This window comes from Centropristis striata, chromosome 10 (assembly GCF_030273125.1).
Source record: "Centropristis striata isolate RG_2023a ecotype Rhode Island chromosome 10, C.striata_1.0, whole genome shotgun sequence".
Taxonomy (NCBI): Eukaryota; Metazoa; Chordata; class Actinopteri; order Perciformes; family Serranidae; genus Centropristis; species Centropristis striata.
Genome location: NC_081526.1, coordinates 8243641 through 8263653, shown reverse-complemented (window position 1 = coordinate 8263653; position 20013 = coordinate 8243641). Strand labels below are relative to the sequence as shown.

Genomic DNA, 20013 nt, shown 5'->3' with positions numbered 1-20013 from the left:
TGTGTTACTGTAGTTTTGCCCCTGATGCAGGTCAGTCTGAAGTTTCCTTCCATAGCCGGTGGGATTGGTCAGACAGAGCACTTCATCACGTCCAGGTAGAGTAGGAGTCAGGGCCAGGAACAATAACTTGTCATCAGAAGACACGAGCTGACTGAAGAACTGATGAAAACTCAAAGGAGCATAGTACTCTGACTGAACTGTGGGTGTACCATTGAACTTGTTATGCACCTCCTGTATCCACAGAGACCCCACACACTCCATTTTGTGTCATTCTTTGACTGCACAAGTGTGCCCCACAGCCAGCTCTCACCCCGCTCATCTTGTGCATGAACACACAAATAAGGGGGAAAGAAAAGCTTCACGAATTATTGAATTCATTTCATCTGGTCTGCAGGGTGACCTCAAAGAGAGAACAGCAAGGGTGCCTTTTTAAAAAATTAGTTTCAGTGATGTGGACCACTTTGAGTGGTGCAGCTCTCTATCTTAGAACCGTGTCAAACACTCTGGTACACTACCTCTTTCTCTTACCCTCCATTAGCTGAAAAGACAGTGTTTGCAGTCTGAATACTGCTGATCCATGCTGATGACTCTGTTACTGGATTATCATTGTTAGCATCAGCCATCTGTTATTGTGCAAGAAGATAACATGGACAAGGAGGAACACACAACGGAAAACAAATGCTTACGTGCACACAAAACACAACAAACACTATGTGGTGAAATATCTACAGCTTCATCACAAACACAAAGACGCAGCTGGAAAGATTACATACACAGACAAAGAATGCATCAGTTTTCATTGTAAGAAACTCTCAAATTTACATAATTTGTGCAAGTTTATTATTGAAACCTTTTTTTTTGCATTGTGTATTTATTAACTTTAGTTTGAAAGAACAGTTTGACATTTTGAGTAATATGTTGAATGTCTGTCTTGTAAAGAGATAGAGGAGATTGATACTTTTCTTTTAGCCTCTCTGAAGCTCACCTATTTAAATGTTGTAATAGATATATAATAAAATCTATATCTATAGATACAGATATAGATATCTGCTATATCTATAGATATAGCAGATATCTATATCTGTTTCTATAGATATAGATATTATACTATACTATATCTATAGATATAGATATAGATAGAAAGATGTATAGAGATGCCTGGTACGGTGCTGTTAGACTTATTCCCCTACTGCAATGATGGTGCAGAGATTCTTTGAAGGCAGATGCAGAACAAACAGAAATGCTGACCATCAGAGAACACTGGGCTTTTTCGGGAGAGCATTTTAGACAGAGGCTGAATTTAGATGGATGATATGGGGAAAAAAGATGTCTTTTTTAACATTGGAGCATGCAACATGTTCAAGTATGAACCCTGAAATTGAGCACATTGTGCCCCTACCATCACTTTATATCTTGTTTGTAAAACTGTTGAAATATCAACACTATAAAAGCCGCATGTTGCTTTCAGTTGGACGCACTGCTGATGCTAGTAGGCAAATTGTATTGTCTGACAGGGCTAGGCTAGCTGTTACCTTCTGTTTCTAGTCTTAGTGATAAGTAGGTCTGCAATAATAATAATAAGATTAATCGATAAATCCACCAAACGATTAAATGAGAAAACAATCTGCAGATTAATTGACTATAAAACTATTCTTAATTGAAGCCCCGATGAGCAAAGGCTTCTACCTAGTCATAGTTTCCAGAATGTCAAAGTTAATTTAAGCTTATGGAGAACTTACTGGAGAACTTCCTGAAATCTTTCAGAATATGAGGTATTTGATGTTAGGAGCCAGTTCAGCAAGTGACATCAGTAACATTTGAAAAAAAAAAACAAGAGATCCAAATAGATACCCTTAACTGTAAAAGAACAAAAGAGGCAAAAGAAAACAAAGTACACACTTCATTTACTCTGAGGCCAAGTGTATGATTTCTGTTTTGCCGTTTTGTATCCAAGGCAACGTGTCGGATTAGTTGGTTAGCTTTGCCTCTTCACAGCAGGAGAGTTCCTGTGTTTGATCCTGGTCTTATTATGTTCTTATGGAGTTTGATTGGTCTCCATGTGCCTGCACGTGTCTCCTGTTGATGTTTCCCTTTACTCCACAGTGACATGCATGCCAAGGAGACTGGAGACTGCTAAAATAGTCTTTCATAGTGCCCTTACACCTGTGATGGACTGACAATCTAATGAGGCATTTTCACTTCCCTCAGCCTGAGGTACGCTTGGGAAAAGCTCCAGCTCCCCGTGACCTTGAGTAGGAATATGCATATAAGCAAAGCACATTTTCCAGCCACTAACTAAACATTATTTTATCCTCCCTATTTCATGGTACAAGCTAGTTTCCATAGCCAAAAGGCACTTTATACCACTCTTTACACACAAAATAAAAACATTGTCATCATGACAGAAATGTGAATATGCTTTCACTCAGTCGTGTTTGACGAGTACCAAGAGATGAAGGGCTGTTATTAAGAGAAATGTTGTTTAATCCAAAAGTTTGAGATCCTGTGTCATCATAACACTTTCAGAGCGTTCTGTATTTTTGCTTAAATTGCTTATTTGAATAGTCATAGCAGCCTACATTTGAATGATTGATGGCGTTTTGTGCTTTGTCTCATTAGAATCTCATTCTGTTGATGAGTTTATTGTTTTTCTGATGAAGAGACATTTTTATCCGCAGATGATGAGCTGCGTTATGCTTATGGAGTCATATATGTGAACGTGACTTTGATTCAATCAGAGTCATTTGTTCCTCTCCAGTGTATTAGCATATGTGTGTTTTCACAGGACCTGCATCCTGCTGTTCGGGATGTCTACACTGTTTGTCTTTCACCTCACACACTCACATTATCTCAAGATGGTGTACATACATCCATCAAATTAATTTCAAAATGTTTATGTAGATTATAAAACACCCAGAAGACTGTACTTGCTGCCTCCGTGGTTTTACATTATTGCCTATAAATTCAAGCTTATTTGCTTGTTAAATCCATTATAATTTCTAGTAATGAAGTCAGGAAGGGCTTTGTAAATACTGCAGAACAGTCTTTCTCCTCTGGAGCTTTATGCTAATATATTTCTATTTGTTTGTGATCCTAAATTTGACAAATGTAAATCCATTTTTTAATATTTTTAAAGAAAAAAAAACTACCTCAGACATTTCATAGGTCTCCTTTTGATAGAAAATGACAGTATAATTATGCAGTAGAGACAAATTAAGACATCATATCTGCAGCATATTGCTGTAAAAAATATTAAAAAGTATAATTAACACTAACATTTAGAGTGCACGGTATTTTTTTAATGACACATTTTACCTTTTAATCCTTGAAAAAATGTTTGCCACCCTGTTGAATATTTAATTTAATTTGTACAGATTCATAATTGATATACACAGAGAAGGTTTTTGATTTCATTAGCATACTGGACCTCTTTGAATGACAGGTGAAGAGTGATGTAGCAAGGTCAGAATGACACAAAATGATGTTTTTTTTAAATGTTGCATTACAAATATGAAAGCACCTTTGTTCTTTGTTCTGCACAAACTCCCACTCACACTACTGCAGGAAACAGTGGCCTTTCCAGTGAAGCATGGCTGCAGCTTTCATGTCATTTACGTCTCATCAGTGCTGTTCCTGGTGAGGGATGATACTTGATATTCAGAGGGTAGCTTTGTCTCCTCAAATTAATCAGCTGCTCCTGTTTTCTTGTGCAGAGGAGAATCACCAGGGAGATCTAGAAATTGTTGTTGTAATGTACAATACTATAACAAAGGCAGGCTTTCTGGAAACGTGTGTTAAAGAGGATGTGGGCTCTTGTGATCAGTGGGATGTGAAGTGGCATAAATAATGGAAAACCCAGGAAATGTGGGGCTGATTAAAGAGCACAGTCAGTAGTAGATTCTCCGTGGCATGATTTGGACAATGGACAGAACAACAGTGGTCTGAGAGTCATTAGAGACTATGATTACAGTGCTTGTTTTTTAGTTAGTATGGATGTAAAGATTGTGGAAGGATAAATAAATATGTTTTCATAAGACATAGTTCCACCAGCTGCCGGTTGATGATTTTTCTGAGCTTACTTTTGCTCCTAGCCCCTAGATTCCCATACCAGTATGTTTTATGAGATTAGCAAACTACTTTTAGTTGTTAAAAGTCTAATACCATTGCTGGTGGTATTAAGTGAAATTACCCCTTTTAGTATCGAAGTACTCATCTAAAACATGCCATTTACAGCCGTTGAAAGGTACTGGAAAAGCTTGAAAATGGACCTTGAAAGTGCTTGAATTTGACCAATGAAAAAATGTACGAACCCTGTGTACTGTATATGTCTATGAGTGTGTCTGTGTCTATGGGTGTGGTTGTTTTCAGCTTTTTTTCTCTGCATTATGAATGTGAATATGTGCCTTACCAATGTAAAAAGTTCCTCTGGAGCCGTGTTTATGGTAGTATAAAACAGAGGAAAGTGGCACATCTTAACATTTAACAAGCTTAAGGCAAAAAAAAAAAAAAAAGTTCCGTTGATTGATTGGTCGCAAAATCATTTCAGCATTAATCAAACCATCACAATGGAATGCCTCTCAATAACAAACAATACCATTGAATTATCAGCCAACATGTTGCTTTCACAAAGGACTCGTGCACATTGAGACATCAGCGGTTGAAATCCAGTATTGTTTTGACCATAATTCAGATGTGTGTCAGAGGAACGAAGTCTCAGTGGGGTGTGTGGCAGGAGTGGAGTTTTTTTTCCCCTCCCCTTCTTTTCTTCTCTTGCATCTCTAAATTGTTGACTGGATTGTGTTTGACAGACATGGAGTTTGGAGAGCGGCTGGCCTCCCCATCGTCAGCCCCGTCCTCCCTTCACATGGCCTCATCTTCAGCCAGCTCCTCCCCTGCTCCACCCCAGACACCCTCCACAAAGAGCAGCCCGGCCCCGAGCCCCGCAGGCAGCTCCCCTCTCACCACCTGTGGTACGTACGCACATTTAATATGACTCAATGTTAATTGTTTTTATGCCTTATTTAGTTCCAAGTCATTATATTTTATCATTTTGCCCTCATTTTGGACAAAGTCGATGCATTATTTTAGTTAAGAGTGTGCAGTGCTTCAAACAGCATTAATAGTCCCCCACAAATCAGCCTTAAATTCACCAGCTATTAATAAATGTAAATGAATGCACCACTTCCGACTGACAATCAGTATGCACTTTATAGCTACACTTCCACATGAACTTTTGAAAAAACGCAAATCTATTTGGAGGAGACATCCAACTAAATTTATTTGAAAACACAGAATTAAAACTGTGCAACAATAAAGGGGGCTTAAGACACCTTCTTCCAGTCTTAACATGTTACAGACAATTCTGATAGGAATGGAAAGGCTGTTGAATTAATGAATGCCAACAATTAAAGAGCTTTGTACGTCCTTGTGAATGTCTTTTGACAACCTTTAGCTCCAGTTTATCCTGTGTGATTTGACATGTCTGTCAGCCTCACAGTGTGCATGCAGCCGCCAACATCCTCTTGTTTTCTCTGAATACTAATTGTGGTCAAAGCCATTATGCATTGAGAAGCGGTGATGCATAAGCTGTCAGATTACCCCTGACCACAAAATAATGTGCAAATTTACATACCGCGGTTTGTGATTATTTTTTTTCCCTTCATGATAAGATGCCCCAAAAAGTAGTGTGTATTTTTTATTTTTTGTCATGCTATCACAATGAACAACACATTAGAGACATTCTCATAAATTATTCATTTTCAGACCCCCATACCAAACGTGCACAGAAATTTCCCAGATAATTTATTTTGGACTGAACACGGAATGCTGAAAGCACATTGGCACCTCTGTAGTCACATCGCTCTTATGATTAATAAGTAAATTGAGTTTTTTAAAGAGATTTCTTATCCCCTGTGGGAAGAAGAAGAAAGATACCACACAACCAGTGATGGTAACACCCATTAGAGTCTTTATAATAACAGTACAGGCTGTGCGGTTTTTAGGGTTTAGTGCTAAACTTTGGCATTAATTTAATAGCTATTTTACAGACACAGCTAGGTTTGATGAATAAACAGTTACAGACAAATAAATATATATCTTATTGACCAGATGGTGTTAATAATTTCTCAGTAAATTGATCAATGAATGGTAGTTAAAGTTGCATTCCCAGGTGAACAGCTGATAATTTCAGTACACAGACACACTGTTTAGTGGTTAACTTTGTTTTTACACAGAACAAGTCAACAGGGCTTTGCTTTTATCAGGCTAATTTCTGCAAAGCTCTGGGTTTTAAATGAAAATGAGGTATTAGTTCTAATTAATAGTGCAGAAATAGTCCTGATAACGAACACTGGATATTTTGCCCTTAGCTGCTGTAAAAGATAAATGTCAACCTGGCATCAGTGGCACAGTCCTTTTTATTTTACTTTTCAGCAGGCGTCCTTTTCCCCTACCTGCTTTCTTTCTTTTATTAATTTTCTTATTTATTTTGCAGGAATCATCATTCTATGCATCATATAGTGGTAACTCTTTAATAATTTGGTGGTTAGCTGTTTTTTTTCCCTCATTTTCTGAATATGAGTGTATGTGCCAGACCCCGAATCCTTCCCGATCATCACCATGAACAGATTCTCAGCCTGAGCAGATGGCTGAGTCTCTTATTTGGTGAAGCAATTTTGAACAGATCACCCCAAATTCACAGCTTTTTTCACCTTTTTTTTAAAAGCATAAAATGTAATTAAATCACTGAGTTCCATAGAAGAATTAAACCTTATGTTAAATCTGGTACCGTGTACTGAAAATGTACCGTATAGGACATCTGGATAAAACTTGTGGGATTAACAGATTAACTAATATGTAAATCGATAGATTAAATTCCAAGCATTCTTCGAACTGTGTCTTTGTTCTCCAGGCCATCTGCTCCAGGTAACCGGGGATGAACGTCTAAATATGTCTGGCAGCTCCAATGGTTTTCCTCTGGTCAGCAGTCCTGCTTTTGGCCTCTACACGTCAAGTTCAGGCCGCTCTGACTTTGGAGGCCTCGGGACTCTGGGTCTGTCTGCCTTGGCGGCTCACTCCCAGTTTGGTGCATTTCCAGGTAGGAAATGTAATGGGCTGGGTTTTTTTGTCGCCATTGTTATTAATAGAGGTGAAGAGGAAACTTGGCTTCATGGTCAAGTTAATTGTTTGTAAGTCTGTCATTGAAATTATTTCGGGGTCTTCCAGGATTATAACTGTTTTTAAAAAGTAAGGACAATAGCATGCTGTATGACTTTATGTATTGTATGTACACCTATATACTAGGCCTGTCACGATAATTACTGTATCGACTTATTGTTCGATATATAAACATGGACACAATTTTTTTTTTCTGGGCTCAATATATTGACTTTTTGTGCTAAAATGTGTGACTCCATTGCAACAAAAATATAGTTAAAATTGTTTTCTCATCCCCTTTCAGTATTACCATTAAAATGTGAAATTTTTACATCTTTTTATGGCAAAAAATATTTAAAACCAGGAAGTGCAGATGTGACATCACAACCCTGCTATACTAACTAACACAGAGAGCTTTCCCTGGTGGCGATAAACGTAATCCCCATTGTGTAAACTTGTTTGGCAAGGCTTGAATGAAACTACCGTTCATTTATATGTAAAAGTCCCGCACTCTAGTTTTAATGAAATCCTTAATGATGTCCGATTGGATGCTTTGAAAGTACTTTGAAACACTTAGCACAAAGTAAATGGAGGTTTTAGAAGGCAGATGCCGTTTCAGAAGAATGCTGCTCTTGGGGAAACTGCAGCTGTGACACTTTGAGTAGACGAGGTGAATACTTGCAGCTTTTATCCCAGATGACGTCTGCTTTAACTTTTCAACCCCTCATTGTAAAATGGATGCAATCACAGTCAGTGGAATGCCCCTGTTATCTAGGGCAAAACTATACTTAAAGCATGCTCTAATAACATGTTGGCAGATTGGATTCTCTGCATATCTACTATAGATAAAAGTGGCTATTTGTGCCTAACTGTACACTATCTCGCTCCCCCACTCCAGACTGGTGGCGGCCATCTGAGGCACATACCAGAGGAGCACCAGCCTTCTTCCCTCCTCTTCTGGGTCTGCATCCTGTATTTGCATCAGCCTTCAAAAGCCAAGATCCCATTCACTTGCAATCACGTAAATCAGGTAGGTCATCATCCATACTGTGGAAGTTAAAAGCAAAGTGAAGACGGTCTAGAAAAATAATAATTCCACAAACACATTTTGTTAATCATTGAAATACTTCTGTTAACATTATGAGACTTTTTTGTCCTCTCTGTGTGTTTACTCATATTTCTTGTTCTCATGAGTATCCATCTAAAGAAATGTACAATGCCAGTTCCCGTAGGCGTAATTGGAACAGTGAATGGTAGGAGTGCTTCTTCTCCTACTGGGAACTCTACTGTGAACACCAGTTCATTTCCAACTAAGGGGAGCACGGAGAAAACTAAAGCCAACAGTAGTCGGAGTCAAAAGAGCAGCCAGGACCTCAGCCAACTGCACCAGAAGATCATTCAGAAAACAAAAGAAAAGGTTAATTATACTCTATTGCTTTAATACTTACTTCACAGTTTTGTTGTTCACTTTTTCTGTTGTTCCTGGCACAATTTCTCCTGTTTTTTACTTGACTAGAAAAAATGTGGAATTTCATTATTATCTATTTAGAAACCCAACAAAAGACCACTGGAGACCTCCAGCATGAGTGGCAGCCAATCAGGATCATTGTCAGATAGCTCCAGTGATGGTGAGGAGAGCAGCAGTGATCCTGATGACATGGAGGAAGAGGAGGAGGAAGACAATGATGAAGACGAGGACGATCAGAGCAATGACAGTGAGGGCTCTGACTCGGAAAAAGACAGTCACGTGAAAAAGAAAGTGAAGGTATTCAAAGCAATTAACACTAAAAGATTGTCCAGTTTTTAGTTCCTTTTCAGAATATTCTACTCCAGTGAAAATATCTGGTGAAAGAAGTTATTTTGTAAGCTTTTGTGTCTGACCAGTTTGCTCTCTGTTAAGTAAATGTTAGTTGGTTTGTGAAGAGCAGCCATGGTGGTGGGCGGCAAAATGGATGTATGTGCTAGCTGACAGAGCTGCCACTGTGAGGCTCTCTCAGCAGGAGCTGACATGACATGCTGTCTTTTCCTCATCCTCCTACTCAGCGGCTGACACAGAACACTTCCGAGAGTAAAAAGAAGAGACCTGGCACCGCCGATGGAAATACAACTCAAGACAGTCACGGTGACGCCGTTCCCTCGACTTCCCCGTACCGCCTGCAGTCTTCTCATCCCTCCGGCCTGTCACAGGCTGCAGCACTGTTCCTCCAAAGCTCCAGGACTGCAGAGGAGGGAGGCCAGCAGCACATCAGTGTCATCCAGGCCACGGGGCTGGCAGCCGGCAACGGTCCCCTAGCACCATCCCACAGGGAGGCTTCTCCTCTGCCGTCCAGGTCCTCACCCAACCCTTTCTCCTTCTCCTTCTCCTTGTCCAGCTCACTTAAACACTTAGACACTTCCATCTCATCAAAGCGCTCCTCTCAGTCGTCCTCGGCAACACAACACCGCTCTGTCTTCTCCTCTCCCGAACATCTTGCTCTCTGTTCCCTTTCAAAGTCTCTGTGTTCCTCACCCAGGCCTCTCTCCCTCTCTTCTTTACCCAGACCACCTACACTGCTAGCCTCACAAAAGCCTCCACATAAACCCAAATTCCTGATGCCCTCTGTGAAGCACGCCCAGCCAGCTGATGGCACGAAGGAGTGCAGTGGAAACCTGTCGGAGGAAAGATTGTTACACTTAAACAGATTTAAGTTAAAACAGGTGAGTTGTATTTGTTCTACACATCGCTGCATAGAAGCTGCTTTTTATCTGAATTCTGCCAAAGTTACAAAAAAAACAAATTACTCTAATGAAAGCAGGGCTTTTATTGTACTACATGTGGGTCTGACCGCTACATGACGAGAAGTGACAATGCATTTAGCTCTATTGGGAATACTTCACGAAATTGACAAGCAATTAGCTCTGTTACGCTTTGGGATGTTTGTTATCAGGAGAGGAGAAATGTGTCTCTTTTAAAGGACTCTGTTATTGTCACTATTTTGAAAAGCAGGAAAAATGTTGCAGTCTCTAACAAGAGGGTTTTAATTCATATGATGGTGGTACATTAAAATACCGGCTTTTGATTGAGTATGACAATAGCAACAAATACAAGATGACAGCCAGAGTCGCACAATGGCACTAAGCCAAACAATTTGAAAATATTTTCCACAGCAGCCTTTTTTTTTCTCTCATGGAGTTGACAGGCTTGAGCCTGCTCTTCATTGTCCCCGTCTCTTATTACACCTTAAATTCCTTCCTTCACAGCCCACAGTAACGTAATGTGACTGACAGTTTGTGTAATTACTTTCTTTTTTTTCCTTCTTTGTTTCCCTTTTTCTTTTTCATTTTTACTCATGAAGCCCCTCCACTCCAAGGACTCCGTGAAACAAGCTCTTTCTCTGGGACCTAAGAGCCAGAACCGGTACAAAAGTCACAAAAATTCAGCACCTTCTTCATCATTGCTGACACCGAAGAAACATCCGTCAGACACACTGAGCAGTCACTTACTGTCTCTCTCACACAGCAATGACAACAACCTGTTCCTGAACCACCACCTTAATGGAGTGATGCACAGTGCAGTTCAGGATGCCCCTTTGGCCCTCATCACCAAACCCCGCAGCCAGAGGAGCAGCCCCAGTAGTAAGCTCCTCCACCAGGGAGCCGCCAGCCCTCCCTGTCCCATGCCCATGAACCTGAGCATGGGCACTAAGGAGATGTCAGGCAGCTCCGCTTCCTCACTTAAATCTTCGGCCTCATCGGGCCTTGCTCACAAACCGAGGAAGACGAGCACTCCGAAGTGTGTGCGTGCAGGAAAGAGCCTCTCAAAAAGCAACGCATCCTGTCCACCTCTAGACTCGCTCAGAGGAAGTGAGTCTGATATCCACAGCAGCAAGGATTCAGACGACTCTTTAGGAGACGACTTGGATGACGATGATGAAGATGATGAAGATGATATGAAAGATGAAGATTCTGGCAGTAGCCTGTCAGGTACGATTAAACAAAAAAAAAATTCTTTATCTCTTCTTTTCTTCTTTAACATATAGCACTCCTGTAGCGATGACAGTTGGCTCTTAAAGTTATGTACTTACTTGATTACTGTGATCTAAGGCTCGTACCATCAGGTTGAATGCACTTATTTTAAGTCGCTTTGGACAAAAGCGTCAGCTAAATGACATGTAATGTAATGTAATGTAAACAGACTCTTCTCTAATTGAGTAAAGAAATGCCATTGACAACATGTTATTGCAGATAGAAGATGTTAAATGAGGATTGGTTGTGTGAAGAATTCTAATTAGTATATATATTTTTGCCCTCTCTCTGTTTCCCCGTGTCATGCTGGAATCTCCTGCAGAGTCTGAGAGTAATCTGGACAGTGACTCTGACGGCTCTGAGGATGATCTGAAGGAGCATGGCGAGACAGAAGCAGACAGCGATGCAGAAATGAGTCCACTGAAACTCACCAAAGCGTCCTCATCTTCTCACAAGTCCTCCTCAGACCTCTCGGCCAACTGCTCCCTGCTCAACCTGCAGATCATCAAGCCTCCTAGTTTACCCAGTGGCCTCCTAACCTCCGGCCCAGTGACCAGCTCAGGAGCCATGAGTAACCACAGCAACCGATCGCCATCCTTCATGTTCGCCTCAATACCAGGTAACAATTTTGCTTGAAAACCAAATCGAAAGATAACTTACAACACAGCTTCAGTTAAATAAGATGCATTATATATATATATATATAATTTATTTTTAAATGTAAGACTATATATAAAGATATGCAGAAAATTATAAATCTTGAAAATATATATTCTGTATGCTCTGTTACTGTTTATTTGCAGCTTTTACACTATTATATATACGCACACACACACACACATATATACATATATATATACATACACATACACACACACACACATATATATATATATATATATATATATATATATATATATATATATATATATAAAATAAGCAAAGAAACAGAGGGACAAAAGGAGGAAAGTAAGAAAGAAAAACGTTAATAAAATAGCTGATAGAATGATAGTAATTATTGTGTGATTCAGGCTTTAGGAAAGTGTTACTCACTCAGATAACAGACCAAGTCAGCACCGTACTTATTTTTACTCCAGTCACTTTGCTTACTCAGTCTATCCAATGTACGACTGGAAAAAAGGACGCGTATGGTTTTTTCCAGTATGAAAACATGGATGCACATGTCTCTGTAGTTCCAGGTTAACATGAGTTCTCTGGAAGAAACTGGTTTGCGTCATTGTTTTGATGGTCCCCAGCAGCTTTTGCTTTAATAACCCATGCAGATGATACCAGATGAGTCACGGAGCATATTACAGGACTAACCAAGCTGGATACTGACTTTCCATAATGGAGAAGTGTTCATTTATTTTTCCATGTAATAGCAGTAACGGGAGAATCATGTCACATTAGTATGCTGTGAATTCCTCTTGATAAACTCTTGTATAAACTCCTACATGCATAAAATAAGGAACTTAACTGTGTTTTTTGTACCACTAGTACAACAACCTCTGAACTGTAATGGCAGTGTTAAGGCAGTGTTGCTTTACAAGTTCAGTTTTGGTGTTTCAAAAGGTCTGAAATTGGATAATGTTGATATCCATGCTTTCCCTAAACAGAGCTGACCTACTTCCACTGATCTGCATTGTAATCTAAGCCATTTTAAGATTCATATTTAGTATATAAATCAACCATCCATAATTAATTCCAACAGGGTTGCCATTTGTTTGAGGTTTTATATTTGCAGTGCTGTGCCCCCCCTTTCTAATTTTGTGTCATGGATATATCTGTAGACATGGCAGGTTTGTGGATTTGCTCACATCCCCCTGGAGGTGCGAAAAGAGCTGAGTCATTAATTCTGTTTTCTAGGCACGGGGAAAAGGAGGAGAGTAACAGATGAGAGAGTTCTGCGGCTGCCTCTTGAGTTCGGGTGAGATAATGTTCCTTTCATATTAGAAGAAACACATAAAGGCTTGATGGTCTGACCACGTTCTATTTGTCCTTACTGTTATTTGTCCTGCATTGTTTGTGTTTATGCAATGGGGTGTTGTTGTGAAATGTCAGCTCACTGAAGGCTGACGAGTGACCTTCTCTAAAAGTTCATCTGCGGTCAACTTTACTTAGTGGAACAGCCAAAGACACGTAATCACCCCCCGGCTAATATTATGATATCTCTGGTTTGGTCACATACAACTGACAATTAATTGTGTTTTAGAAAAATGTATTTATGACCAAGAAAATGTCAGTGTTTACACATTCATCCAAGGAAGAAAAATGCATAAGAAACACTTATTGTCAAGTAAAAGTACTGTCATTACTACATGAGCAGGTAAATACTGTAACTGGTACTGTAAACCAGTAGTTCTCAACCTTTTTGAGTCGTGACCCCCAATTTAACATGCATGTTGTCTGCGACAACAACTAAAATATCTCTCTGTCTGTGCATTTATATACTTTTTTATATTTTATTGTTACTTTTAATCTAAGTCCTTTGCTATAAGTTTAAAGGTCCATTCTGACCTCCTGAGTGTGTAACAGTCAGCTTCAAGCCAGAGACTCCTTGGAAAGAAATAACTTGCAGAAAACTGTCAGAAAAGACACAAAATTACCCAAAAAAGAATCAAGTTGACCACAAAATGACACAAAATGATCAAAAAAAGACACAAAATGACCAAAAAATTACATAAAATTAAGCAAAAAAGGACTCAAATTGACCACAAAATGACAAAAAATGACCACAAAAAGACACAAATTGACCAAAAAAGACACAAAATGGCCCAAAAAAGAAACAAAATAACCAAAAAAAGACCCAAAATGACCCAAAAAAGGAAACAAAATGACCAAAAAAGACACAAATTGACCACAAAATGATCAAAAAAAGACACAAAAATGACCAAAAAAGACACAAAATGACCAAAAAGACATTAAATTACCAAAAAGACTAAAACACAATAACACATCAACACTTTAACACAGTGGAGACAGAGCTGACTTCCAAAATGATTTGGCGACCCCCAGAAATCATCTCGCGACCCCAATTGGGGTCGGGACCCTTAGGTTGAGAATAGCTGCTGTAAAGTACCACTAGAGTTGCTGATTTGAGAACAGTGACGTCTTCATCGAATGCTTAGTAGGACTAGACCACAAAAAAACACCCTTTCCTTCCTTTAAGGCTCCTTAAAATCCCCTGTCTAGAGCAGTAGGCAGGAAATGAAATGAGGCCCAGCACTTCAGCATCAAGGGGTTAATTGCATCCAGCCTCAACACAGACATGCAACATTTACAGCTCCCTGCCCACAAATTCTGCAGCCTTGGATCCGAGCGCCTTTCATCTTGTAGGGATGTTTTTCATCAACAGGTTTACAGGAAACAGAGGCCATGAGACTGCATGTGATCCCATGCTCTGAACGAGATAACTAGCCACAGATCTAGTGTGTAAACCATGGCTGCTCTCCAGCGGAGCTCATGGGAATTGAGGGGTAGCCCTACTTGGCGTGCGGCCATTTAGGAGTGTGATTACTGGAGGGGTCAGAGGACGACAAGGCCACAGACTGCACAGCTGTACAGACATAATTTACATAGTGTATCGCCTTGTTTACTTGTTGTTGCAAACAAGAGGACGAGATCTTGACCTATAATGATATTATTAGACTGCAGGAGGGAACTTATATGGGAGAAACAATCAGATCAGAAAAAACACACATGTATCTGGTGAATGAATACACAGGTACAGTGGTTATTAGAGGTGGGGGGAAAAATCGATACAGCATTGTATTGCGATATTTTGGGTGGCAATGTTATATTGATTCGTGGTATTGATATTTAGTATTGATATTTAGCTTTCCAATGTTTTCGAAGGCCATAGTGGGCTCGGTTTTAGGAATATACTGCAGATACTGGTATCATATGAAACTAGAAGATCTAAGTCAAGTCAAATCAAACTTTATTTATAGAGCACATTTAAAACAACCAGGGTTGACCAAAGTGCTGTACAGATATCACAGTTGCAGGAAATACGGTAAAAACTAAAATACTAAACTAAACTAAAATACTAAAATACATAAACACAATGTAACAATAGAATAAAAAAAAATCAAATTTGAATAAAATGTTTTTTTGCCAGATGTCCACTTAAACTTGATTAAAAGCTAGGGAGAAAAAGTGTGTTTTAAGGGAGGATTTAAAAACCTCAAAAGATTCTGCAGATCAGATGTGCAAGGGCAGGTTATTCCAGAGCCTAGGTTTTACCTTTGGTTTTAACTTAGGAATCTATAGGCACCACAACATTCCACATTTCCAACATTTCAACAATTTCTCAACATATCGCGTTGGGAAGTTGTGGAACGTGGAAAGTTAGGCTTTTTTTATGTATTGTTCAAAAAATTCAGAGCAATGAAGCTTAAAGTTGAGGAAAGTTTGATAAAATGCTGCAGTCGTCCATACACGTTTGAAATCAGTTCAGTTTGACTGAATACTTTGTTGGTCAGTCTGTGGGTTTGACTCATTGTGGAGAAATAAAAAGACTGAAGTGAGATGAATAGACTGAGAATTTTCTCTTATTTGACAAAACAATTCTGGATTGAATTTAAGTTTGTGTACACAAAATGCATATAAACGGTTAAATCCAAATATCCAAACAATTAAATCAATTAAATCAATTCAATTAAAAAATTAAACAATTAAATCAATTAAATTAAACCAATTCAATCCAAACACTCACCATATCGCAAAATGCTTAAAATTGCAATAATATCATATCGTGACTCAAGTATCGGGATAAAATCGTATCGTAGGGGGGGATTAACACCTCTAGTGGTTATGACATGTTTTAATGATATGATTATATTTTTCAGGTGGCAGAGAGAGACCCGAATCAGGACCGTGTCAGGTCGTCTGCAAGGAGAGGTGGCTTACTTTGCTCCGTGTGGGAAGAAGCTGCGTCAGTATCCTGATGTAATGAAGGTAATTCTACAATATGTAGCTTTATTTAATTGAAAGTACAGTAGATTAAAAAACCTTAAATTAATTCATATGCTCAATGCATCAGTCCAGTATTCTGTTATTGCCCTAAGGTGGAGTGTGTGTGTGTCTGTGTGTGTCTGTGTGTGTCTGTGTGTGTCTGTGTGTGTGTGTGTGTGTGTGTGTGTGTGTGTGTGTGTGTGTGTGTCTGTGTGTGTGTGTGTGTGTCTGTGTGTCTGTGTGTGTGAGATTGATCAGTTAATATGGCTGAAACGAACTGCTTTAATTAACATGCATTATTCTTTTGTCTGCAGTACTTACTCCGGAATGGAATAACTGAAATCTCACGGGATAATTTCAGCTTCAGTACAAAAATTAAAGTTGGTGACTTCTATGAAGCCAGAGAAGCACCAGAGGTAAATGTTTCTACTTCTTTTTATGGTTCATTATTTAGTTTCATCACTGAAGGATGTCCACATTCAATATGAAATGATGTGTCATTTGATAACAGGTGGAAAAGGGAAATAATATAGAATTATATATTATATAATGAATATTAATATGTAAGGACATATATATTCTAATCTAATATTCTGTTGACCATTAAGATTTAATTTGTCTTTAATTAAATTGCACTAATATAAATTAGAATGCATCTGTGTTTGTTTGAAAGTAAAAAAACATGAATGAATATGTTAATAATGGTAATAATAAGTTTATATACTACATTACTATGTGTTATACATGCATATATATAAATATTATTGTTATATAACTGAATATAGTAAATTAATATAGGGAGAAGGGGTGGGATTTGATAAGCTTTGGCTTCTTCCCATTCCTTTTGAACACAAATAAGTGTCGAGTCTTGCTGTTGTTTCATTTTGTGTTGTTGCCTTGTATTTATTGTTGTTCATTTGTTTTTAATTGTTCATCTTTTATTTTGTGTTCAAATAAATTCTCAATCAATCAATCAATCAATCAATGAGTAGATAATCTGTCGAGCCATCTCTTGTTTGCTTTGCCGATTTTAATCTGCCGTCTCCGTCTGATAATCCAGGGCGTTCAGTGGTTCTTGCTGACTGAGGAGGAGATCGGGCCCAGCATCATAGCGATGGACGGGAGACGCAGCCGTGGTCGCTGCACGCAGTCTGAGCGCCGGCATTTAGGCGACGGTGCCGGGGCCAGACAGTGGAAGTCTCATCCTCTTAATATTGGTGAAACTAACTTCCAAGATGTCAGTGATGCGAAGTTGCTGCGCAAACTGGAGGCTCAAGGTCAGTTTACATCAGGGGCCTCAAACTCAAATTACCTGGGGGCCGTATCAAAATGACCAAAAAAAGACACAAAATGACCAAAAAAGACACAAAAGTACAGAAAAAAACTAAATTACTTAAAAAAGACACAAAATGACCAAAAAAAGATACAGAATTACCAAAAAAGAAACAAAATGACCCAAAAATGACCCAAAATTACCATAAAAAGGACACAAAATTAACAAAAAAAGTAATTAAAGGGACCTTCCACACACAACACGTAAAGTGCCATTCATATAAAACTCATATTAAACTTTCATATCAAGGTGAGGGCCACAAAATATCGTCACGAGGCCGTAATTGGCCCGCGGGCCGCAAGTTTGAGACCCATGATTTACATGGTAGAAAAAGTACTGTCAGCACCTGGTCATCAGCCACTAACACTAGATATTGCATCAGTTCATTTTACTTAATGGTTTGGTGCATTTATGTTTATTGTAAGGATAATTCATCATTCAGCTCAGCTTCAAATAACTTTAATAGCGATTTAGAGTTTAATAGAAGCAGTTTGAACCAGCTAAATTATTAGTGGTGAATGTTTTGGTGTCATTGTCTCAAAATAAGTTTTTTTCTCCAGCCACACATGATCAAAACTATCATATTTATCTTGTTTTTTTTACTTAAAGATGCTAGCTTCTTGCAAGAACTTCTCTGGAGGTTGTTAAGAGGGATTTTGGGAATTGTAGTATTTGTGGGTCAAGTTTTTAATGGGGTCTGTGATTTCACAACTATATTGCATCATTTCTGCAGAGATCGCTCGGCAGGCTGCTCAGATCAAAATGATGAGAAAACTTGAGAAGCAGGCCATGGCACAAGCAGCCAGAGAGGCAAGGAAGCAACAAGGTACACAGCTGCTCTCTGTTTCAAATGTTGTTATAGTGATGCACCATTTTCAGAGATTACATATGCTTGCACTACTAGTGGATGCAGTGTCTTTGTTGTTTGTTTATGTCTTATAGTTGTAATTTGTTTTGTATTATTAACTTGTTATATAATAATATATAATGTGTAATTATTACATTTTTATTTTATACTGTTTATTTTTATTGTATCTTTATTTTATTTATTTTTTAAATTACATTTATTTTAATTGTATCTTTTATTTTATTTTTATACTATTCATTTTGTCTTTATTTTATTTTATTTTTTTAATTCTATATATTTTTATTTTATTTTTATACTATTCATTTTCATTTTATCTTTATTTTATTATTCTATATATTTTTATTTTATTTTTTTAATCCTATTTATTTTTATTTTATCTCTATTTTATTTTTATTTTATTATTCTCTAGTTATTCTATTCTGTTTTTATTATCTTAATCTGCTTTACTTGTGCTGCTGCAACACCTGATATTGCCATGCTTCTTTTCCATATAAACACACGTGTTATCAAAAGAAATAGGAAAAAACACACTTAAAATAAATAAAAATACATCTTTTTCTCAACCAAACCATAATGCCTTGTGCAAGCCTAATTTGTTTGTGTCTTTCAGCGATGATGGCTGCAGAGGAGAGGCGGAAAAAGAGGGAGCAGATGAAGATTCTTAAACAGCAAGTAAGGACTTTCCTTTGCGTGCATTGTTTAATTTTCCGTGCAAAGCTTGGTAACCATCTGCAGCTGCTCTGTTCATAGTTTGTGTGCTCCAAGGTGAAAAAGGTTTTAAGCACAGTTGAATTGCTTTTGAATTTCCACAAGGAAGTTGCTGTTCTTCGAAATGCTGCACCTTCCCCATCTGCATAGACCCACTGTACTTCTTCACCCCACAGCCCACTCCCCCCCCCCCCCCGCCATTCTATAACATGCATGACTTAACAGTTAATTCATTTGATCTTGCCCTCATCCTTTTACCAGGAGAAGATCAAGCGCATTCAGCAAATTCGTATGGAGAAAGAACTCCGTGCACAGCAAATTCTCGAGGTTCGTCCTGAAAGTTATTGCAGAAACATTCTAAAACACTTCCTTTCTGCTGTTGATAGGATTTTTAAAAAACCCAACCAAAGGCTATTCCTAAATTATGTGGTCCCACTTTTAGTCACATCTAGTGAGTACATGTGACTAATGCCTAATTGGTTTTTTTGCAAAAGTGCCATTGAATATGAAAATCTCCTCAGACCGTGATGGAGCTTAATACAAAATACAGTATTTCATTAAGTAAGAGGTGGCCCAGAGTTTACTGTGGCTAGGTGAAATACCTATTTTGCATTCTCTCACTAATAGAAGCTGCGAAGTATTTTAGCTTTTATAAATCAAATTTCAGTTGACACGCTTGGCAAGCAGCTCTTAACAGGATTTCGTTGTGGCTGTAATTACTGATAGAAATTTTGCTTAATTTATTCTCACTGCCTGCTGGTGTTTCATAATAAGTGCAGCCATTTTGTCTCTCAGTGTTAATGGGAGGAAATAATCATCCCATTGCTCAAGATTTCAATATGTTAGATGTGACTTTATCAGTGAGCCACTGGCTCTTTAGCTTTCTCTGGAATATTTTCCATTGACAGCATTAACAGATTGGAAAAAAAAAAAGCAATCTAGCAAACTTAAACATATTATTAAAGTACAATATTTTTTACATGTATTT

General features: G+C 38.3%; 1 protein-coding gene across 1 annotated transcript in view; it reads left to right on the top strand.

The window, feature by feature from the left end:
• Positions 1-20013, top strand: part of LOC131979119 (bromodomain adjacent to zinc finger domain protein 2B-like) — a 67278-nt gene that overhangs the window by 27271 nt on the left and 19994 nt on the right. Inside the window, exons 3-18 of the mRNA XM_059343033.1 lie at positions 4809-4970; positions 6911-7096; positions 8054-8185; positions 8379-8572; positions 8705-8920; positions 9199-9852; positions 10491-10552; positions 10655-11118; positions 11483-11779; positions 13027-13087; positions 16011-16119; positions 16431-16532; positions 17177-17393; positions 18183-18275; positions 18928-18989; positions 19287-19352. Coding sequence (XP_059199016.1) covers positions 4811-4970; positions 6911-7096; positions 8054-8185; positions 8379-8572; positions 8705-8920; positions 9199-9852; positions 10491-10552; positions 10655-11118; positions 11483-11779; positions 13027-13087; positions 16011-16119; positions 16431-16532; positions 17177-17393; positions 18183-18275; positions 18928-18989; positions 19287-19352 — 3075 coding nt within the window. The 5' untranslated portion in view covers positions 4809-4810. The remainder of the gene's footprint in view (positions 1-4808; positions 4971-6910; positions 7097-8053; positions 8186-8378; positions 8573-8704; positions 8921-9198; positions 9853-10490; positions 10553-10654; positions 11119-11482; positions 11780-13026; positions 13088-16010; positions 16120-16430; positions 16533-17176; positions 17394-18182; positions 18276-18927; positions 18990-19286; positions 19353-20013) is intronic.